The sequence below is a fragment of the Strix aluco genome, chromosome 3 (assembly GCF_031877795.1).
Source record: "Strix aluco isolate bStrAlu1 chromosome 3, bStrAlu1.hap1, whole genome shotgun sequence".
NCBI classification, from domain to species: Eukaryota; Metazoa; Chordata; class Aves; order Strigiformes; family Strigidae; genus Strix; species Strix aluco.
The window spans coordinates 85,221,785-85,246,910 of NC_133933.1; the positions used below are offsets into that span (position 1 = coordinate 85,221,785).

At 34.7% G+C, this 25,126-nt stretch overlaps 1 protein-coding gene across 5 annotated transcripts in view; it reads right to left on the bottom strand.

The window, feature by feature from the left end:
* GRIK2 (glutamate ionotropic receptor kainate type subunit 2) overlaps positions 1-25,126 on the bottom strand; it is a 445,391-nt gene that overhangs the window by 19,508 nt on the left and 400,757 nt on the right. For all 5 annotated transcript variants that reach the window (XM_074819452.1, XM_074819453.1, XM_074819455.1 and 2 more), the window contains 2 exons: positions 19,952-20,177; positions 119-369 (listed from right to left, as the gene is read on the bottom strand). In XM_074819452.1, coding sequence (XP_074675553.1) covers positions 119-369; positions 19,952-20,177 — 477 coding nt within the window. The remainder of the gene's footprint in view (positions 1-118; positions 370-19,951; positions 20,178-25,126) is intronic.

Here is a 25,126-nt window from a genome sequence, read left to right on the forward strand (position 1 = left end):
GTACTGTATTATACAATAAGCAATCAGTATGCATCACCTACATTTCACTAACAAATGCTTAAAATATATTTTAAATAAACCATAAATATAAAATAAAATAGGAAAAGACAATATTTACCTTTTCCAACTGGGCATTTTTTTTTGATTTGTACAAAAACTCCCCCACTGCCACAAAGACAGAAAGCACTAATCCTGCTGCCAGCACAATGAAGATTCCTCCAATATTTTGAACTCCCAAAGCACTGGCCTCTTTACTTTCCTCTTCTGGGCAGCCATTGCCTCTCCACCATTTCTCTTTCATCATGTGGAGCTTGCCCTCCTCTTGCAGTTGAAGAATTGCTATAGTGATCTTGTCTCTATATGGAGAACCTAAAGAGACCACAGGGAACATATATTACATGGGGTATATTTTATGGAAAGCTAGTTATTGCTGATAAGAATAAAATGTAATATAATGTCACAGGAAAAACTATATTCTCTACAATGATAACATTTATTGAAAAGCCATTTACATCTCACCATGGTCACACTAGTCACATAAATACAAACCCAAATGCACACACACATATAAATAAATATGCACAAAACTTGATCCAGCTGGTGTTGTACGCCAGGACACGATGCAACAAGTCCTATCACACTTAGTCCTGTGGTCTCAAAGATCTTCATGCCCAACTGTTATATCCAGGCAGATAGTCTTTCAATTTCCATCAGGCTTTTAATTATGCTGCAGTAGATTTAGTCTAATATACATAAATCTACAGGCTGTTGCTTCATAGCTTGTTACCCTAAAGCTAATCCAAGATCTGATATGTAACAAACGTTTTATACTATACTTTATTAAAAGAAGAAACAACAGTTTACACTTCAAGACCAAGCCACAGAAGTCTCTATTTGATAGATCGTCAAGCACTTAAGACACATTCCAAGCACACACTTACTTATTAACAGTACCATGTAACAATGCATTCAGAAAGATAAGGTTATGTGTAATTGGATAACAGGGATGTAAATTTTCATACTTTAATGGATTTCTTTCTCATAATTCAGTATTTTAAAATAACATGATAATTTTGTAGCTTTTGAACCTTTCAGTATTTCAAGGGGTAGTTCAAAGGGTGGTGTCATATCTTTGTTTGTCATCTGCTCTCTTTTTCGTTATATAGTGGATAAGGGCTTTTCAATGAGTACTTTAAAACCTACATTAATTAATGAATAATGCCTATGCAGAAAGATTTTCTTTTCTGAATGTTAGAAAGTAAAACGCATCAGTTTGAAGTGTTTTCTATGTTAAGATTTATGTAATGTATAAGGAGAGAACAAAGTTGTAATTTTTCTTCTCCTCCTTCAAAAACAGGAACAAAAGACTCTTCATTAAAGTTGTTAAGAAATCCCAAGAAAAAAAAAGAGTAGATGAAAAGGCATGGCATCCTCTCTTTCATGTGGTATGAATGCAATTCTACAAAAAAGCCCTTCTCTTTTACTTTCTGTCATAATAATGATACTTACTAGCTATAATTTTTACAGTGTCTCCTTTGGCTGAGTAATAAAATGTATTTTCATTAACTTGATACCTTTTTTAAAAAAAATCCTCAGCATCCTTTAGAGAGATGCTGCCCATTTGACTATTTCATGTACTGTGATCAACTACGAAGGAGCTGAAGGAATGCATAGACAGGATATTTTACACTCTTTACACTCTTGGAAAACATATTTTCTTTTGCAATTTCTTTAAATTTATTCTTTATTTCTTCAATTTCTTCTTACATATCTAGAGTTTATCATGAGAATAAAACTAATAGCAAAGGGCTGTTGTGCCAGAATGGAAGCAAAACATAGAAAGGACCATTAATTACAAAACGCACTGGGCTTTTCCTTTATTCCAGAACAAAAAGTGGGAACAGCTAACCTCAAAGTATTTAAGTTGCAAGAACTTAGGCTTTTATCCTCTATGCTTAGAAAAGAATGATATTCTGTACTAGAACCTAAACTGTGTTTACACAGGACTATATGGGAAGGAGAAAGAAAGAAAAATAACGTCTTGTTTCTAGTCTCTTGTGCATGAAAGGGTCTAAATAACACTGTTTCAGACCATCTTGATTATGCTGAAACTCTGCAAAGCCTTATACTTGACACATATCTTCAGTCAGATGGAAGAAGGAAAGTGATTAGTCCACAAGAGCCTGGGGAAGTATAAGTGCATCCTATAATCTTTCGGGATATTTTTGGTGTTACACTGCCTATAAATATTTAACAACAACTTAAATTACATTAAATTCTAAGAAATAATCTTGGATCCAGTTTAAGCCATCTTCTGATCTGACAGGCTGCTTTCTAATTAAACTGTTTTGCATTTCATTTCCACACTTTCTGTTGGTTTAAATATAGGCAGTACCAACTATTCTTCATGTATATGTACATATAGAATATATATATATATATTTTCTAAGGACCGGATCTGTACACATACAGTTCTAGTCCATTTGAAGCATTTGTAAAATGAGTTAACTGAGGAATTCATAGACAGAAAAAATAAAGCATGGACTAATCCTATCTACAGTTATCTAAATTTATGAGGATTACATTAGAAGCATGTGTTTAATAGTGATTCTGTTCAACTGTATTTCTATAGCTGTAGGTGATTTGCAAAATTTTGCAAAAATAGTTGTGGAGTGGACAGATTACAGGGCATTTGGTGTTTCTGCTGCAATATTTGTATTTTTTATACCTTATTATCTTATCTTAAAAGTGGTAATCTCACAAGTAAGGATCAATGTGGGATATCCAGCATTGCATACTGCTGCTGTTAAATTAAGCATTTAAAATTTTATACCCATGAAAAAGCTAGCATTCAATGCTGTAGTTCTATTCTATTTCTGAATGACTTACAATGTTCTAAATTCATTGATTCACATTTTGCAACAAATAATGAGTACACCTAATAATCTGATATTTGAAAAAATTATGTTTATACTGATTCAGATAGTTATTAAGAGAACAAAAAAAGCATAGTAATGATATTATAGCCTAAGATTTTATTTTCTCTTAGATTTTTTTCTGATACAAGCTGGATTGCAAGTCCCAGCAATGTAAAATCCACCCAAAAGCATCTGCAGTGGCTAAAAGTATCGTGGTCTGATCTGTGCATGACAAAGTTAGTATACAAAAAGAGAAAATAAATAAAGGATATGGACAAAGCATCCAGATTACACTCTGGATGTTAAAACAGTTTTCCTTGCAGAAATGAAAAATTTCAGCAAGTAAATCTAAAAAATTTTTGATATTTACTGGCAATTTTCCCTATCACTCCTAACATATGGCAGTAAGATTAATCAAGTCCTTCCATGAGGTGTTGCAAGAAGACCATGTCCCCTTTTTTAGATTTTTTTTTAAATCAGAAGTATTTCATTTAAGAGAATTTACTGTTCAGGATAAAAAAAAAAAAAAATTAAAACAGAAACTTTAAGAGTCACAGACAATGTATATGAATGCATTTGCAAAATAAATACAGTATGAATAAGAGTAAAGTAATAAAGCAGAAGCAAAAAAAAGAAAAAAACAAGAGAGAAAATAAAATTCTGCTATGTGAAGAAATGTGAACTTCACATCTCAACTTTCAATAAAAAGACAAACAGTTGAAAAAAATCTTACCAGCCTGTGCATGGGGGCAAGACTGGGAGGAGACAGACACAGTGATATTTAAAACTCCATCCCAAAATCAGGGAAACAGATGAGTATACAATCTTCCATTGAGCGCAGAGAAAAGGAGAAGTCCAGTGCAGAAATACCTGACTTTTTCTTCTCTTTCTTTTCCTCATTCCTACTGCTTTCTTTTCTCTACCAACTGATGAGCTTTTCCCATGAGAAACTGGAATGGGAGGGCCTACAGAACATAATCTATACATTATTTGTTTGATCCCACTCTAGTTTTAAGGCCTTCTGTTACAGATTACAGAGATATTAGTGCCTTCCTGTAATCAACAAACTCAATAAGGGATGCAATAATTTCTATTTGCAGTTACCTGCTTATGAAAATTTAAAATAAAAATGTAAATATGCATAAAATTCTATTCTCTGAAGCATCTATACAAAACTAAGACAACAAAGTCTCAGATAGATAGGTTTTCTGCCCTGAAGTCTCAGTATATAAAGATCTATGCACATAATGATATGCTTAATCATAAATTATGAACACATAAGCTTTTCATATTGAGACTTCACTGCATACAGATTAGTATATTGAAATCCTGCTGATCTGGCTCATCTTGAAAATGTTTCCTACTAGATTATAATTTAATAAAATCTCCTGCTTTGTTACTCTTAGTCTGTTTTACTCATTCCATTAAATACAAAAGAAGCTGAAGCATATTGGTACCTATAGAAATGATTTTGATCCTAACCAAATAAAAAGGAATAGCAGCATTCCACTAACTCCTTCATTAAGAAAATGTTGAACCAGGAACTTTTTTGTTTCATCATTCCAGGTGCATTTTACCAAAAAATATCAGTATGAATTGCCTGGTATTTTGAAAGCTGGTGCCCATGGAATATTGTTACATGTTACTTTTGATGTGCTAGACAGAAAAATCCATTCTGAACACTCCTACGCCACTGATAGCATCTTTTGTTCCTGTTACTTTTTTCTTCTGTTATTAAAAACCTCAAGACTATTCTACTTATCCTGCAACATTATTTCATACTCTGTGTACTTGGCCTAAGCAAAAGGGAAAGATAGTTAGGAATACAGCATCATATTCAGAACCTAGGTACAAAATTTAGATCATCAAATACTTCTGGTACTGAAGTATTTATTGGAAGGAGAAAGCCAAATGTAACAGGAAAGATATTCCTTTAATATCTAAGTGTTGAAATTGTATGTGAATACTTTACATTGAACAAAACATACAATTCAAGTTCTAGTTTTAGCAGTCAAGAGGAAGAAGCACCGAACTTAGCATGGGGGTGTTTGGGTGGAGTTTTTTTGTGGTTTTGAGGGGTTTTTTCTTTCAGCATGAACCCTTTCCCATTGTGTTAGTTCCTATTGATGGTTGGACTAGATGATCTTCAAGGTCTTTTCCAACCTAGACGATTCTGTGATTCTGTGATTCTGTGTTTATACCAGATTGATCTATCTATCCTAAAACTAGTTTGGGTACTCATACGTAAGCTACAGTCATGGTCTCACTCCAGTGTAGGCATATCTGAAATTTCCATTAGAATGCTGGCTAACACCATTTATACTGCTGGAGACAGGTGGAATCATTTAAGTCTTGGCATATCGACATTTCTGAATAAGTACAGAAGTCCCATCAAGAATCACAGACTAGATGTTCTGTCATCAGTCTGAGTGTATGCTTAGTTAAATCATAGTTGAAAGTTAGGTTTGTTATATTGTTTTGTTATCGCTGTCCACTAGTTACTATGATGAAGCTTTCCTTATGTTTTTACAAGACAAAAATTAGTCCAGGACTTTGGAACAGACACTTCTTGTTAGGGGACAACTGGTGATACATTATGTGGAGTTCAGTTTCTCTTAAGTGTCATTCACACTGGAGTCATAGGCATGACAGAAACAAGGTGGAAGGGATTTCATTCACACATAATTGTGGAGTGGATGTTTAGACTATGAGGAAACATGGAAAAACTAATTCCTACAGCCTCATGCATCACAGGGCCTGAAACACCTTCCAGGAATCTGCAGCATAGTCAGCATTCAGTAATAAAGACTGACATCCACAGTTATAACATGCCATAGAAAAGAAATAGGCAGCTCAGGGGCCCTGGGTACAGGAGAAGTATTTACTTTAGTTCCACAGAAATGTTTTTCTTTTTAGAGTCAGTCAGCCCTGCTTCCTAACTTTGTTAACCCTCTCTAATTGGAATGGAAGTGACACAGAGAAGGGTCAACATAGCTTCTTTCATTCTTCCTATCTGTGGATTCAAAAGTCTACAAGGAGCATATGAAGAAAGAGGAGGGATTCTGTTGGTTCCCAGTCCCTGGGTCCACTTTCAGTCAGCTCATTTTCACATAAGAAAAGATCATTGAGGACTCTTTCCAGGTCATGAAGTAATGCCACTGCTGTAGCTGGGGATTTGATGGATTAAAATTCTTTGGCAATCATAGGAAGTAAGCAACATCCCACAGTGAAGAGAACAGCAATAAATCAAAAGAAAGGGCAACAGTTCCTGAAAGCTTAACATGGGAGAAGATCCTCCTTTATCCCAAAATCTGGATCTCAGTTTAATTCCAGGTAAATGAGCAAGGCTAACAAATAAAAATACATAAAAAAATTAAAAAAGCCACTGATGAAAATATGTTCTCAGTAGCAAAATTAGAGACCTCCGTAGAAGTAACAATTGGCCAGGTATTTTTAAGAGTATAGAACAACCCAAGATCATTGCATTGCACCAGGAGATGGATGTGAATTCTAAATTAGCTTTGATAACAGGCTTTCTCTGTGATGTTAAGTGAAAGACTTTTTCCTGTTTCTTAGCTCTGTGCCTTATAGCAAATTTGTTGTTTTATATTTATGAAATGACCAGACATTATCGCATTCTCACCTCTAAAGTACATATGAATTAATAGCAAATCATCCCAGACACACAGAGTCCAGACATGAAAACTCAATTCATGCTTTTGCAGAACACCCCAAACCACTGCCAAGCTATAAGGGAAATTCCGAAAACAATGAATGATAGTGTTTTGCCATTAGCTGTTCCATCATGGGTGAGGTATGAAGTGACCTTAGGTACATCTAATTACAATGCCATCTTAAATCTGGGCAATCTTCATTTAAGTTATTTTTTTAAAAAAAATAGACCTTTGGAGCTGTCAGAATTCCTACAATATCTCACATTGCATTTATAGGTTATGATAAGAAGTTTCAGCGCTACTGTTCTATTAAGTGATGTTCCATATATTTCTAATCCCTCTGATAAATAAGAAAAGCTGACTCTCTGAGGTTTTCCATGCAGATTTCTGTTCCCCAATTTGATTCACAAGGTTAAAGTGATTACAGAGGCAAGGCAGTCAGTTCTTGATCTTTGGGAAAAGAAGACATCAGCTGTGTGTATCTTATATACAGCGAGAATAAGAAGCTCAGCTATCCAAAGAGTGCTTAAAAACATTGGTTTTCAGTGTTTCACTCACTGTGCTGTTTGCCTATGAAGCACCATGACAGATTCCAAGCCATGGTTCTAGTCTTTTCATTTATCCTAGTCAACTTACAGAATTCTGTCCTCAGCAGTGGGGCTGAATGAGATAGTGAGAATTCAGATTTATTAAGAGCGTTTAGAATTTTAAATTTCTTTTCCATTACAAGCAAATCATTTGGGTACAGAAAATTAAGCTAGGTAGGCTCAAACCAAAAGACAATAGCTTCTATTTACCCCCTTTTGGATGCAAATTCAAGTCACTGTTCAAAGAGAAGGGTCTTGATTACGTAGTTAAAAAGTCTGAAGTACTTTCATCACAAAACTCTTGCATTTCAGTACTATGAAAGGCAGAAATTTAGAACTGTACTCTGAAGATGGTCTAGTTCACCACACCTGCTCAAGTTACAGCATGTCACTCAGAGCACATTGGCCAGTTAGGTGCTGAATATCTCCAAGGATGGAGACTCCACAACATTTCTGGGCACCCTGTTGTAGTGTTTGATCACCCTTTCTGTAATGAAGATTTTTGCATGTGTGTTATTTTTCCTCTCACATTTAGATGGAATTTATTTTATTTCAGTTTGTGCCTTATGCCTCTTATCTAGTTGCTGGGTGACAGTGACAAACGTCTGACTCTCTGTTCATTATTCTGTCACATCAGCTGCTCATACACATTGATCAGATACCCTCTGAGCTGCCTTCTCTTCTTCAGACTGAACAGTCCCAGCTCTGGCAGCCTGTCCTGTAACCTTCAGAAAGGCTGTGGTCAGTTTGCTTTCAGTTATTACATATCCCTCAGAAGAACATTAAAGCGTTGTAGCTAAACTAAAAAATATTGGGTGGAGGGTGATACTCATTCAGTGAGCCTGGGTTGCTGGGAAATGAGATCCCATTTCTAATAGGCAGTGAAAAAGGAATACTTAACCAGGAAATGCAAGACAGACAAAATAAATAGCTGATACTGCAGCCTTTTCAGATCAAGAATGCCTAAAGCCATGCAAACCCTGTGTGATGGGATGCAACACACTAGTTTATTTCTAATTGGGGGTGACATATCAGGACAGAGACATTTTACATTTGTAGACTAGTTTTGAAAATTCAATACATACGTATGGTCCTAGGCACTATAACATCAACATTGACATTTCTGTAATGTCTTTGCTTCAGTTACATCTGTTCAGAAAATTCCTACTAGAAACCGCTTCTCTATGGCAGAGTCTGCTCGCAACAGCTACCAGACGTTAAGTGTTCTGGCAATTCGTTATTGATATAGAGCTCAGTCTCTTAACATGCCTCTCAGTGCTTCAAAATGTTCATACTTCTGCGGTAACTATAAAACCAGTTCCTTCATCAAATATGCTAGCTATACATTCTTACATTTCAGCAACAATAAATTAACTGCTCAAGCAGTTGAAATTCTTACATTACTTTCAATACATGGTTTGACCTGCATAAAAATAAATAATTTGCACCTATTTTTTGTGCATTATGTTCAACTAATGAAGACAAATGTATTAATTTGTTTTAGTTACAGAAGAACTGAAGCTCAGCACTTTTATGCACAAGTAAGTGATGAATATTACTGTTCAAATTATATGAAGGATTACAGATTAAGTGCAGGCAAGCAGAAGAAAAAGGCCTCGTGTTGGTACATGGTTTTCTATTTATTCCTATAGAGACAGATCTGTTTATATGTCTCATCTCCGAGAACTGGTAAAAAATGATCGTATTAGGTAATTTATAGGGTTTGAAGGTAATAAGTAGCTGCAAGAGAACTAGGGTGCCTTAACAATAAAACCAAATGATTGCTTAGTAATGATTTTTTTTTTTTTTAGTGTTTTAAATTTTGAAAACTGTAAGCAGAGGACAATGTTTATACTTTCAGTACTGAAGTTCAGAGCAAAAATTGTACATTGTTCATTACACATATTATTTGAAATTACATAAGAATGTATAATATATGTACATAAATGTATATTCTAAATAGACATAGTGCTGGACTGAAAGATGGAAATTTTTCTTCAGGAGAAACAGGTAATTACAACAGGTAATAGACAAGGATAGCTCAGATATCCTCAGTGTTCCACACAATATAAACAGGAAATAGCTTCAGAGTCTAAAATCTCAACAATAATTAAAATGAAAGCCAGTGTTGACTGTTGGGTTTAGTACTTTACAGAGGAAATCCAGGAATATATTTTCATCAGTCGAAATTTTAAACTTCTGAACTGTTCAGTGTTTTCAGATATGTAGAATTTGGTTTCAGTTGTGTTAACAAAGTGTATTGTTAACAATTCTGGGGACTAAATTAATTTATCATTTGCCTGTTATTCCTTTCAATTTTGGAACTGCCAGCTTTTTGTAAAGTTCCACATCATTCATACCTGTGCCTTTGTCGGTTTTACATAAATATATTTAAACATAGGTGTGTGAAAAGTATAGACCTTCTGTTTACCAGTCAGTGTCAGACAGAACTGAGTTACCACAAAACTAGAAGTAAAGCAAAATCTCACTAACTGTATCTCTGGAGTCAAGGGTGTTCTTTTTCCTTTTCTTGCATGTCTTCAAATAAGGCAACATGTGATTCTGATTTTAGAATATTGTGCAATATTGGAGAGAAGTAATGGAAACATTAAAAAAAAAAAAAAACAAAAACAACAACAAAACCAAAAACAACAACAACAAAACCAAAAACAAAACCTGTCTTGTTTCTCCTGGAAAAAATGTCTACAATTATGTTCTGCATTGATCACTGACTGCCAAATGTACAATTTAATTGAAAGGAATGTGTCAGTCATGCTCAGTGTCATCATGCACAGTGTCATTGGTTTCTAACCTTGCCTAAAGTGTAAGGAAAGTTTTTAAAACACACCTCTTCAAAACATGTCACCTTTCAGTTTGGTGGAGGTGTGAAAAGAGAATTATATTAGGACACAGAAAGCAGCCTTCGCTGCAGTAAGTGCTTAACTTCAGAGAGTAAGGAATCTCAATAAACTCCAAACAGTTAATTTTGAAAGGATCCTATGGATCTTTTATTTTTTTTTTTTTTTAAAAAAAAGGTATTTAATACAAGATAGTGTTTTCATTTCTTGTGCTTCTCTTGCTACCATAATTTTCTTTGATTCTTAGTCTAGACCTCCAGGAGAAGACAAAAAGAATTAAAAATTAAAGAAGCACTGATGTGAAGGAGTTGAAAATTGTATTGCTCAAGTTCTGCAAAGTTTAAGATAGAATGAGTATGAGGCATGGAGAAAAAAAGTTTTTAAAATATGAAAAACTCATTTCGACAGCTCCCTCCTGCCCTGTAACTACTCATATCTGTTAAATTACAACTGTTTTATTTCTGCCACTAAGAGCAGTTGAAGCTTCTTACAACTATCACAAAACAGGGAAGATGCTCAGGATTATCTTCAGATTTGGTCTAAGAGCTGGCTGTGCAGAATTCTCATTTCCTTTTCCACATCCTAGTTTGTTTGCTATCACTGCTTCTTTCATACTATGACAAGTGCTTATCCAACTTCATTAGCAGTTAAACATGAATTAAATTAATTTTATGAAAAATATTGAGGAGTATTATGCCAGTTAAGGTCACTAAACCAGCTCACATAACTGTCAGGTTTTGCAAAATGTGGAAGCCCTATGCCAGTTTAAAATGACAGTGAAACTTCACCCTTATTTTCTTATTTAGGTATGTTACAGATATAAATGTTATGCCTGTTGGGTTTTGGGTTGGTTTTTTTTTTTTGTTTGGGGGTTTTGGTTGTTCGTTTGGTTTTTCTAATAAGTGAACTGGGTCCTAGAATCAGATCATAAATCTTTCCTAGCCCTGTTCATTCTAATAGAAATAAACTAAAAATAGAGGAAGAGACTGAAAATTTGTGTGTGTTTGTGCACCTGTGCAAGAACAGTAAAGAGCAACACATAGAATGGAAGCATCAAGCATGTTAAAGACTCTTGTCAAACATTTCTTTAGGGAAAAAAGACTGTCTTTTCCTGCAAATCTCTCTCTATAATGCAGTTGGAAGGGCAAGAGAGACTTCATCTTCTAACCAAGAAGACAAAAACCTTATCAGAACTGAACATTGGCAAGAATTGAAATTGGCCTGATGACATTACCTACACTAAAATATATTGGGAATGCTGATGTAAGGTGTAGGCACTCAGAGATTAAGGTAAAACATTCCAAACCAAACCTTTCAGGAGTCTTGTAATCTTCTCTAAGAATAAAAACAAAAAAAGAGAAAGAACAAAAAAGAAAGAGAAAGAACAAAAAAGAAAAAGAAAGAACGAGAAGAAAAAAGAACGAGAGGAAAAAAGAATGAGAAGAGAGAACAAAAGAGAACGAGAAAAAGAAAAAAGAAAAATAACTGTATAAACAATGGCATCCAAGTACTAGAATAGAATAGAATATGTCTGTTAGAAGGGACCTACAATGACCATGTAGTTCAATGACCTGACCAATTCAAGGCTGAACAAAAGTTAAAGCATATTAATAAAGGGCATTGTCCAAATGCCTCTTAAACACTGATAGGTCTGGGGCATCGACCACCTCTCTAGGAAGCTTGTTCCAGTGTTTGACTAGCCTCTTGGTAAAGAAATGCTTGCTAATGCCTAATCTGAACGTCCCTGGGCGCAGCTTTGAACCATTTCCACATGTCCTGTCTCTGAACATGAGGGAGAAGAGCTCAGCACCTCCCTCTCCACTTGCCCTCTTCGGGAAGCTGTAGAAAGCAATGAGGTCACCTTTCAGCCTCCTTTTCTCCAAACTAGCCAAACCCAGTGTCTTCAGCTGCTCCTTATAGGACGTGCCTTCCAGCCCTTTCACCAGCTTTGTTGTTCTCCTCTGGACGCACTCAAGGACCTTCACATTCTTCCTAAACTGTGGGGACCAGAACTCATTATGATCCTTATCTGTATCACAAACCTACTCCCTTCAGAAGAACCTAAAACTGCAGGATAACCATACTATACCTTCTCATTCAATCAGAGTTCAAAGAACAGTCTGTGCCCTACTTTGGTGGTGACTTTAATACCTGACTATAGACAACTGTACTGTCAATTTTGAGATTCATTTTTAGGTAATTTCTGGAAAACAGAAGGCTTCCTATTCATACCTTAATCTCTGTTAAACTGGACTTTATTTTACCATAGTTATACATAGCACCGAGAGCAGGAAATTATTAGATTTCTTTACAAGAAAACATTCAGGGCATTTGTTTAAAATATTAATTTGGATGTAGCTCATGTTCTAAGTTTAGAAACTGCTTGAGAAAAAAGTTATTTCAGACCTGTAGCTGTAAAATTCAAGGCTTTAGTCTTTTAAAAGCTAGACAAAACATAGGAGGCAACATCCTACACATCTGTAGGATGATGAAGTGTTATTCTTACACTTACAAGGTGTTTACTCCAATTTTATCTACTTTTTATTTGACAGGCAAGCTCCAAAAGTAAACTAACTTTTAGATGATTACAAAACTGGCTGCAAATTTCTGTCTGGAATGATAAATGCAGTAAGGGAGGAGGCTAAATGAATTCTAAGAGGAGAGTTAAGACTCTTTTGAGATCATCTTCATAATATATTTTTCACTTTCTATTGCATATTTAGGAAATGAGTAATTTATTCATTTGTATTTTTCTACATTATTTTAATCTTCGAAATTACAACCATCTATTAAAAGCTTTTATTCTTAAGTAATTTATATTCCCCACTGTGCCTTCATTTAAAATTTTTTATATTTAGAAAGATACACTTAAATAAAAATGGCAAGTAATGCAATCTTTTGTAAAATACCTGTATTGAGAATGCAGTCAGGTCAGTTAGTTAAAAAGTTTCAATATTATAAAATAAAAACTTTTACTGTGGATATTTCTTCTAGGTCACTCCCTAGAGACAGAATAAGTAATATAAATCAGTTGAACCTATACAGTGTTATTGGATACAACATGATAATTAAGTGTTATACATTTGCTGATTAAAGCTCTATTTGAGTCCAGCAGCCTATCACTGGGGTAGGAGGAACACTATTGTATTGCACATTTTAATGTCTTAGATAAATATAAATAATTCATGAAGTCATATTCCTAGAGAAGATATGAAATAGCAGATCATAAATTATTTCCCGAAACCGTTTTTTTTTTTCTGCAGTGAAATCTTTAATTTAAGTGAGTGGAGTGTGAAACACTCTTTCTAGATTCTATGTCTGATGGAATTATGTGAATAGTACTGTCTTCAAAACGTGCGCACTCCAAACAACACTTTAATTACAGACTACACAGCTGCCTGAAATTCAAAAAAAAAGGGGAAAAAAAAAACCAAAAACAACCACAAAACAAAACCAAGCCCACTCTTGGCTCTGATTTGTCAAAAATAAAAGTTTTGAATGCCTAAGTAAAAAAAAAAAAAAAAGTTAAGATTAACTACATTGTGCAAAAATATATAAATAAATGTCTATGTACAAGTGATCTGCACATTTCATTAGTTGACCAAATAGATTTTTTGGAAATTATAGGTGAGTGGGCAAAATTTTGAGAATCTTTAAGAACAATGTACTGTGAAAAATATATTTTTTCTCTAAGAGATAAAAATGTTTGTAAACAAAGACATTTTATTTGATATGTCATTAGAATTCACAAGAAAGAGAACTTCACTAAAATGGCACCTCTGAATCAATAGAACATGAGAGCCTTGAAGTTTTCTTTCATCCTTTGAACTTAAGTGAGTATACTGATATCTGGGGCCTGCAGCCAATGCATCTCTGCTGGAAGGCTGTTTATTTTATTCATATACTTTTCTTTTTGACATGAGAGGTATAACTTGTTTGTATCACAGTAGCTGCCAGCTTTCTATTGTGAATGTATAAATATACACTGCAGATATATTTTATGTACTTACATGAATAAATTTTGATACCTGGATCTGGTTTACTATTGCAAGTTATTGCAGCTTTGTATAATAGGTAGTTCTCTAAGACTTAGCTTGGCAATTAAATGTTGGTAGCTTTATCCACTTGGTATGTTCACCCCAAAATACATTGTTTAATTTCATTTATATCCTGAGAGTTGTATTTTATCCCCATGTAGAGTGAATTGTCTCTATATAGTTGGGGGAGTGCACATTTATTTTTTTAACAATTTTTAAGTTAACAATTAAATATTAAAGCTCTGAGCCTCAAACTCTTTCCAGCATTTTTCAGGGCATCTTGACAGTCCATCAGTATGGAAAGATCAGAGATAAAAATGGCAATATGCTGTAGTACGAAAAGTCATAGTTTCATCACAGCAAGGAAAAGTAAGCCATAAAACTAGTAAAAGTGAAGAACATCATGTAATATGTTCAGCTCACTATGTTTTGCAACTGAGGTATTAATATTGATAGCACAATTTATTTTCTTGTACTGAACAAGAAGAAAGGTTAAAAAAATATGTATTTCATCTTTTCCTCAAACTGTTTTTTTACCTCACCATTATCAGATATTATAGGAAGATCACTGCTATACAGCTAAAGCCCCCTCTTAATCTAATTCTGTAACTTTCCGCAGCTCAACAACCACAGAGAAACAGTAGAGAAATGACTAGCTCTGATTTCCTATATGCACCATATCTTTCAAACACCAGTTTCCATTTTGTATTTCCTAAGAATTAGAAGAAATTTATGCAAATTTTTAGGATTACTTACACCTGCTACTTTGAATTTTCAAAATGTCAAAGGCATTGCTTTACATGTATCTCCACACATACAGAGTTTGTCTGGCATATACAGAATAGTCCTGAGTTGCTACATATGTGCAGATCATCTGAAAGGTGCATGCTCAGTAGATCTGTTCATATGCAATGGGTTTGACATATACACTTGTCAGCCATTTATGTAATACAGGTTCAACATAGATGCAACTGGCAACTCAATAGAAAATCTGCCCAAGCCAGATGGAAAGTAGCCTGCTGTCTAATATGCTGAAGAGAAACAGGAATTTAGAAAAGAAATAAGAATCTGAAACCGCCCCAGAAAGATGAACATTTATTTTTTCCAAGAGGTGATTTCAAATATGTTTCTTCCAATTGTAGAGTAAAAAGCAAAGAAAAAAAGTGAAAAGTAGCTTTGCAGACCATTAAGGCCTTAATATAGAGTGCATAGAAGCTAAATTTCTAACCTTTCATGTGGTTCACTTCACATTAACAATGATGTTAATAAATACCCATTATGAAAAATAGCATTTGTCACTTAATATTACTGGGGTTTACAGTATGTTGACCATAGGAAAGTCATATTAACTGTGTTTCAGTAGGGCATGTAATCTATATTACTGGATAGACTATGTTTTCTTGAAAAAAAGTTACAATTTATGCTAGATAAGAAGACCATAAGCATGTGGAAGTATCATAAACATTTAGGAATCCTTTGCAATAGTAAATTTGCCCCAGTTGGGATTTATTCAAGAACAAACCCAATTTTAAACACCTTTATCATGCATGATGAAGAAATGGGACATTTAAAATTACTGGAGGTGATAAGTAACACTTTAGTAGATCTATCATTAAAAATGGAATTTAATCTGCATACACAAAGGGTTTGTTTTCTCTCTGCCCTCTTTTCATTTGTTTGCTTTCTGTGTATTTTCTCTCTTTCTCTCTCTTTGTCTCTCTTTCTCCTCCTTGTTCCCTCTCTCCCTCCCTTCCTTCATCCCTTGAATATCAACCTTGATGAGGTGTATGCCCACACAAAGCCAAATTCCAACCACTAAAAGAAATACATATGTATTTCTAATAGATAATTGTACATGATACATACAGCATGTAATATACATACATACATTAGAAATAAACTATACAGCATACTTCTAGCTTTATGCAAGTTAACAAAAGTTTTCATATCTACCAGATTCACTGATGAAGAACACAGGACTAGCAAAATAGTGCCTCCTAATAGGCCATGTCAGAACATAGCCAATACAAACCCTGGCATGTGGAGCTTCAAACTGAAAGAAAAAAACCCCACAGTGTGCTCTAGCAAAGCAAGTGTTACACTGTTGGTTACAAAGGTATAAAGAAAGTTGCAAAGATTGAAAATAAAACAAAACAAACACAACCCCCGTTACAAATAGGTTCTCCCTTATCTGCTCCAAAGTATCAGTTGCTGTCAAATATCTCATCCCAGGTCTGTTCTTCCCTTCTCTTTTCATTATAAAAGAAATCTTTCTAGCCTAGCGCAAGAGGTGGCTGACTGAAAATGAATTCAAGTATATACAAGACTATTACCTTAATTTATAAATGTGTATCATGAGAATCATTCATTCTACATACAGTTTATCAAATTCACTACCTCTAGTTTATTCTTCAGTGCTGCAGGTGTCATATGTGACATATTAAATAAAGGTTACAGAAACGATATTACACAGGATGCTGTCTTGCACTTATTTCAAACAGCAGTGTATTTTATTGATTTTAAAGGTGTACACTGATCCTACTTTGTGCCAAAAGTACGTCTTTCCAATTTCCTTCATCAAGGCTATATTTCAACATTCTAAACTTTGTTTACTTCACTAATGCTTTTAGAAGGATTAAAATAATAATGTAAACTAATGTAAAATAGTAATGTAAGCTCAGATTTTGCTTCTTCAGTGTGTTTGGAAGGAGTTGATAGGTCTACAATGACTTATCTGCAGTTTCTTCTCCTCATCTTGTGCAACTTGCTTTCTCTGAATTTAAAACTTTCACATCAAGAGCATAGAGCTTTTACTGTAGTACTCTAAGCTTGTGCTATATTTGGGTGGTTGCATTTTCCAAGTGATTATCCTATCATAAACTACTCTGATAGCATATTTTTCTGTTAGGAAAGCTTTTAGGTCTTCTGCTTGTAGCTACTTAGACTCAAGCAAATTATGTTCTTACTATTATTCTATTAGCCTTCAAAAGGAACAAGATCGGTTGCACCTACTTCCTTTGATGCTGTTGCCCAAAAGTAACCATATCCATTCTACTGTATTCAACATAAGGCATGTAACAACTGTATTCTACAAATTTAATCTTACGTGCAAATATTTCTACAACTTCAAGCCACTTTTCCAGGAGATAAACCAGATTTTTTTCCAAATTTGGGGAGATGACATCTATATCTTTCAGATACCATGCCTCTAATACAAATAGTTCTGTATTGTTCTGCTCAGAGATGTGTTGCTTCCCAAATAGGCACAAACTGTAACCCATGCTTTTTGAAACCATTACACTGTAGTTTTCCAAGCACTTGACTCTTAGGATTATTAACTCTAAAAAAAATATTACTCAACTACATATCTATAAACATCTTCCATAACATTAAATAATTATGAAATCTGCTTCTGTAGATTTAACAATGTCATAAGATTTTTTAAAGACTCTGGAATTATTTTTTCTATAGAAATGAGATTAGTTATAATGCATGAGTTTATTTTGCATTATCCACTGTTCTGTAAGATTTTTTAGCTTCAATAAAGCAATATATTTAACAAAAAATATTCTGACAGGCATTATGGATATGCTTCTTTGTAAGGTTTCCTTTCAAATGTATGTGTGAATTATGCATTATTTCAGTGGAGGTTACCCAATCTCTTTCATCCGAGACTGTGTGATTAATACACAAGATGCAAAACTTTTATGAATTATAACTGTCTGGATAGCATTTTATAGATACTGCCCAAACACAGGATTAATCTCTTATTCTTAGCTGTTCTGGAAAAGCTCCAGATGCTGTTTTATTGTACCTTCATTTCTTTTGTGAAAACCTTACTTTACATCTTATTTTAAGTTTTATTTCCCTTTGTGAAGGCCTCACCTTTTTTTTTTTCAGATCTTACTTTAACTTCTTTTGCTAAGTTTAACACTGTTTCAGCTCTTGTTTTACCTCATTAGGTGATCTCTGCAGATATATCCTCTATTTGTTCCATCTTGACTCAAGACAATTCCAGATCACAGATTCCCTTGTACAACACTATTATTTCTCTCAACACAGATAATTTGTTATTACTTGGAATCTTGAAAATGAATAAGAATTGAATAATGTCTTTGATATGGCTTGAAGTTAATGAAGAAATAGGGCCTGCATAGTCCCTGTTCTCCCCAAATAATGTAGGGGAGAAAGACCAAAAGACAGTTTACTTACTTGCTCACTTGCTTCCTTGCCTCTTTACATCCAATACTTCTTCCTCTAAACCTTAACTCTAGAATTCTGATTCTGGCTTTATCATTGCTTTTCAACTGTTTTCTCCAGTGTTTATCCTGCTTCTCTGATTTACACATAATCAAAATTAGCCTGGTCTCTCTGATTCCTATCACTTTGGCACTTCGGTTTCTGGGGCATGCTTCAGATGTTTCATAAGTTGCATGCAGTTTATTCAGGGATTTTAAACTATCACTAAGATTTCATTTTCCCCATACTAAACCTAAATGGAAGGTGGTTTTCATCCTCAAAATAAGGTTTATGTATCAGAAAATAAGAGATACCACAAAGACAATCAAGACTGAAGTCCAGTCCCTTTGGCATGTATATGCCTACAGAACGTATTCAGCAATATAAGAAGCCACAGTAAAATAGGATGGAAAAATTGGTATATGGATTAAAACTAGATTTCTAAGAACAAACTGTTCAAAGACAGAATGAATAGAATCATAATTTCTGCAGATGTCCATTTCATCATGAATTACTGAAATAATGAAAGTTATAAATATATTATTAAAGTTGCAGTAAATGTCTACAACATATAGGGGAAACCTATATTGATAATACTAGATACCTCTTTATCCAAGATATTCCAGTAAAGTTTATTTCTTAACCTTCCTTACCATGTGCTTGATTCAAAGTACTGGACACAACCTTTCCCATAAAATGATTTAGTGTATACCATTAACACAGATAAATTTAGTACCAAATGTAAGACCTATTTGAGAAAAATCTAAAACATAATCACATCAATCACAAAATGATAAGTTCTTCTTAAAAATAAAGTTAAAATAAATATTGGCCTTTCAAAGAAGTCCGCAGGATGATCTTACAATATTAAGTGGGATCATTGTGCAGTACTGACAGAGTACACACCATTTTCTATTCCCATCTATTCTGAAATCTAAAGCCAGATCCTCAGCTCATGTCCTTCAAAAATCACTGCAATCAATGGGAACTCAGCACCTCAGTGCTTGATGAATCCCATCCTGCAGATTCTAGCAGCCAAACTAATGTATGTAGTTGGCTTCTAATCTTGCAACTAAAGTTTTGTGCCTAGTCAAGAACACCTGACCTGGAAAATATTTACAAGATTGGAATTGCTCTGCAAAACCATATTCCACAAGGTTAATTCAGTATGTCTTTTGTCTGTGGATTATACATAGCATGTTATGGAAACTTTCCTCCTCTTTTAAGAATCTCAATGATTAGCCTTCTCAGTATAGAAGCATTGTCCCATTTACTAATGCAAGCTTTGTACTACTAGCACCTCATTCTCTAAAGAGAGAGATATCAACATTTTTAAAAAATTTTGTTATAAAATAAAATGCTTTGAAAAGTACTTTTTGTTGTTGTTGAACATATGGAAGGCACCATATGAGAAACATATCATATGAAAATGTCCAATTCTTTATAAAGTAAATATGTTTTCCTGTTTAGAAAATTCAGTAAAATCCATAAATGTTGATAAAATATGTAATATTTCCCCCAGGTGGGAAAAAGAGAAGGAGAAGATGTAGAGAAAGCAACAGTGTATGGGAACTTTTCTATGCTACTGCAGCAACTAAGATTAATGAACAAAGAACAAATGGTTGACATATCACTTACCCATGGGAGTTCCAACACCATAACCTTTTGAGTCTATCAGGCCTCCAATTTGTGTGAGGTTACAGTTCCGCTGTGTGACAAACTCAATGGTTGTTGACTCCATTAAAAATGCATAATCAGAGGTAAGCACACGCTGGATACCTTCTTCATTACTTTTGACAAGTACTGACTGCCTCCTGCTACTCATGAAGGCCCACATCTTGTCATAAGTGGAGATTTTGGATTTCTGAAAAACAAATATTAGATGATGCATGAATAAAAATAATATGCTATATGAGTTAAGGCAAATTCTCAGCTTGCAAATTACTCTCTTATTGTATTTTACTACACCAGGTTTTATCACAGCATTCTTCTAAGGGTGCCTGTACTTTTCATCTCATCTGTACCTTTCATCTTGTCTGTGTAAAACAAAACAGCTGGACAGATCTGTTGTTTATCTGTTTTTTATTGTTTATATGTTTTTATGTAGGATGAAGACCTATAAATATTTGAAGTCAGTGGAAAACTATTACGTATTCACCATAGCCAAGTTCATCAACAATATTGATGAGTGTTATAGGAGAATCTGTGGATTCTGGCACATTTGAAATTTTCATTCTTATTTCAATCAGCTACTCCTGAGCAGTTCTCAAAACTTAATACACAGTGTGGCAATCTGAAGTAATCAAAGCACTTACAGATGGCAGTATATGGAGAAAACAGTTGTGAAGGAGAGGGCAGCAAACGTTTTATCCATGGTGCACTGCAAAAATACTTGGAGAAAGCTTTTACGTAGGAGACAGTATCACACTCTGGTCACACTAATACCAGCTTGTGATTCAGAAACTGATTACTAAAAGTCCTAAGATTGAATACATGTTTTCTGCTGTAATATTCCCAGAATGCAAAGAACTGTTATGATAGGAAGAGAGAGACAGTAGTTTGGAACAAAGGAGAGAGTAGTTTGGCACAAACAGATGCTGTGCAAATACAGAGGAGTTACTTCCTTTCTCTCACCTCAGCTTCTTTAAAAAAAGATATTATCTTCCCTCATCTTTGTAAAACACACTGCTTAAGAGATCATAACCACTGGATGAATTGAAGGTATTAGAAGTACTAAGCATTTTACATTAGATTTGCCCCATCTGTTTAATAATGTTTCCAACTCAAGATGTATCAGAAAATGTTCAGTAATGTTAAATCTTGCCTAGTAAATAAAACATAGAAATACAGCATGAGAACTAGTTTAATCAGACTTTTTTAGGAGTTTTTCATATTTAATGTCAGCCTTAAACATAACTCTGCCATCAGCTCTCATGGAGATACTAAACAAAGATTAACACTACAAACCCTTCTGAAGTTCAGCTGATTGGCAGCCATAAATTCTGCCCCAGAGGAGAATTAACAGTGTATGTGGAATAAAATAAAGTCTATTCTGAAAAAGATTACTTTATCCCCCTGCTGAGGCAGAATTCAAGAGTTATTTCACTCTGCCTGGGGATTTAGCAAATCAAGCATTTGAACTAACTCTAGTGTCAGTGCTAACAAAACTGAAGACTTTTGGACTCTGCATGAACACATTGTTACTGTACTGAATATGGTTTGTGGCTGATTGCAAAAGGTTTTAGTAACAATGAAAGGGGAAATCCCTTTCCTTCAGAATATACTGTGAACGCATTGAATAGAGAAAAGCAAATAGATATGGTCTCGCCTCACAGGGTTTATTTTAAAAATCAAATAATTCTTGCAAACAGTTAATATTAGATTGTAGGGTAACATACTCTAAGCAATGCACATCAGTTCTGTAGGAGTCTAAATTACTATGCAATACAGAAAGGATGGAAAATTAATGTTTTTCAATATTTGTAAAATTTTACCAAGAACCTGTATTTAATTCTCTTGACATACAATCTTTACCCCAGTTCACAAAACAAACATTTTAGCCACTATAATCTGAGCAACATAAAAAATTGGCAGAGAAAACATTTTAGTAAACTGTTAGATACACATTGCTGACACATCTTGATGAAAAAAAAAAAAAAAAGAAAAAACAAATGAGATATAATAGAAAATAAAGAAAGAATTAACTGTAATACAAATGCATTTCTATATTTCTGTTGAAAAAAATAAATAAATTCCAGGATGAATACATGTTAGCAAGGGGAATGGTTGCTCTCAACTGAAGCATTAGAGCACGTGAAAAAATACAATATCCTCTAAAGGACAGAGTGCTCACATTACGATGACTGATTTAATCAGCTAGGATGAAGCCACAGCTACTACTGAAAAGGAAGGAACAAAGGTCACCAACAATCAGAGAAAGCTCCTGCATAGGATAGCTCACTTACCAGAATAATTAAACCAAAAATGAGTAAAAAAGTCTACACACGATTAGTGAGACTGTAGAAGATAACACAAAACCTAGAATATCAGTGCACATGGCTCACCACTGTGAAGCTAACAAGGGTGATAGAAAGTGCACAGTGATCTCAGTTTTCTCATATAAGCAGAACACTACAATGTCTTTGCACTGCTTTCTTCCACACCTAAAAGCTAAAAGTCAGAACTGAAATGATACCAAGGAAAACAGCCCATCTACCTGTGACCCCTAAATTCTAACTAGCATTTAGAAATTCTTACCAAAAAAGGTGTATAGTACAAGTTATGGGATTTGTTTTACACACAACAGTGTGTTTAATCTGAAAATAAATAAAAACAAACAAACAAACAAACACAACAACAAAACAAAAAACAAAACACATTTGATTCAGAAAAATACAACCATGAATGATTTTCCTCTGTGTTTGACAAACTACTCTGCAGACTCACGTGACTAAAATCAAGAAGCCAGAACAATGAAAAGCATCAGGAGCCCATTTGACATTGAACTAAAGACAATGACACTCCAATATGTACATATTACTTCTTGTGGTTATGACTGTGTCATTCCTACTGATAGAAGCAGATGCTGCAATTTACATTATGTTTCCATCTTCTTTCACTGTGCGCAAACTAATCTGGTTAATCAACTTACATACTCCATCAATGAAGTGTATTATTTTATCTGGTTTAGTTCACCATATTGTTTCATCTAACTGGAAATCACTGTCTGGAAATCCAGCCTTACTTGAAATCAACCAGAAATGACGTCTGTATAAGATAACTTGTGGTGACATGATTTATCATGCTTGTGTTCCCTCAGTATGCTGAAGACAATGAAGAGCAGTAAGAAAGCTGACTATGCTTTGCAATATTTTAATTTCACTGGATTAAATAAAGAGAACTAACAGCAAAGATGGAAATGTTAAGATTAAGAAAATCAAGAAACTCATTTACCTAGTGCATAAAATGGTAGCTCTCACAATGATATTCAGAGGATACTGTCAGTGACACCCTCAGCATTCATAAATTAAAGATCATTGGAAGATGTGCATGTCAGGGATCTGTGCATGTCAGGGATCTGTGCATGTCAGGGATCAAAAAAATGAAGCGTGGCAAAGGCTCTAAGTTAGTCTGGTGTTATGTACAGATGTGAGGCTGGAAACAGAAGGAATCATCATTAGCAATGTGTTACTTACTGCTCTATCCTGAAGCACTGGCTAGGAATGACAAATATCTGAGCAGAAAGGCTCTGGACCACAAGGTTAGAAAAATATCAGGATGTTGAATGAATGCCAGACTAAACAAGGATAAAATGACAGGGAAGCAGACCTCATGATACAATACGAGATGGATAAATGCACAGCAAAAATGTGTCAGGCACATTCTGACATTTTTCTACAAAGGAAAAGGTACAGGATCCATTAATGGGGATTTTTATTTTAATGATAGCATCCAAGTTCTTTCTTGGCTTCTAAAAGCATCTGGGTGTCACAGACAATGCCACAACTTTGTTGTCACCCATGCAATATTTAAACTCAAAAGAGACTGTAGTAACAAATGAAAGATTAAAGGTAATTAAGATTAAATTTTGGAAAAAAAAAATAAAAAAAGGTCAGAAGCCCAGTTCTTATATATTTTATAAAAGCACTCTCCACCACATAAGAATTAAACCATAACAATATTTATGTAAAAAAAAAACCCCACAGACTCCCAATCCTACTACACTTTTCCACTTATGACACTGCCTATAACAGCTGTGTGACTTTTGTTTTCCTGAGCATTGCATTCTTAGTGGATGCAGGCCACTTTTTTTAAAGTTGATTGATTCATGGATTTTTTTAAAGCCATAAGAACAATTGTGCACATTTATTCTGATCTTCTGTAATACACAGACTATGAAATGTCACTTCTGAGTTACTTTACCAAACTCATCATTTATGTGTTTGCATTGACAAAAAGAATGACATATGAAAAGTGCATTGATAAAGACCTGTCTATATTAGCTTTAGCAAGGTGCCCAACATGGTCTCCCACAAACATCCTTGATGACAAGCTGGTAGGATATTGACTGGACAGATGGAGAACCTACGTGTGGAGAACTATCTGAGATGTTGATCCTGAAAAGTGGTCGTTAAAAGCTCAAGGCCAGATTGGCATCTTGTCATGAGTGGAGTGCCTCAGGGGTCAGTCCTAGACCTGATACCCTTAAATATTTTTATAAATAGTTTGGAAAATGGTACTGAAAGCACCGTCACCAAGGTTGTGGATGTCACCAAGCAGGGAGAGGAGGTAGATACACTGGAAGTAGGAGCTACCATGCAGAGAGACCTCAAGAGGCTGGAAAATTAGTATGACAGGAATTGCATGAGGTTTAACAAAGATAAATGCAAAGTTTATCCTGAGAGAAAGTAATCCCAAACATTCGTACTGACTGGGAATTGACTAGCAGGAGTGTATCTTGGCTGAAAAAGATTTATGGATCCAAGAGGACAGCAAACTGAATACAAGTAAGCAGACCATCCTTGCAGCATGAAAGCAAACTGCAGGCTGTATCAGCAAGACTATAGCCAGCAGAACAAGGGATGTGAGTAATCCACAATATTTGGCACTTGTCAAGACACACCAGAAACATTGTGTCCAGTTATGGTCCTCCAAGTTCAAGAGAGATGTTACAATTGGAGAGTGTCCACCAAGGTGATCAGAGGCTTGGAGATCTTATCTTACAAAGAAAGATTGATGGAAATGGTATTGTTCAACCTGGAATGGAAGGCTTCCACATAATCTATCATGTTCTCCCATTACCTAAAGAGAAGG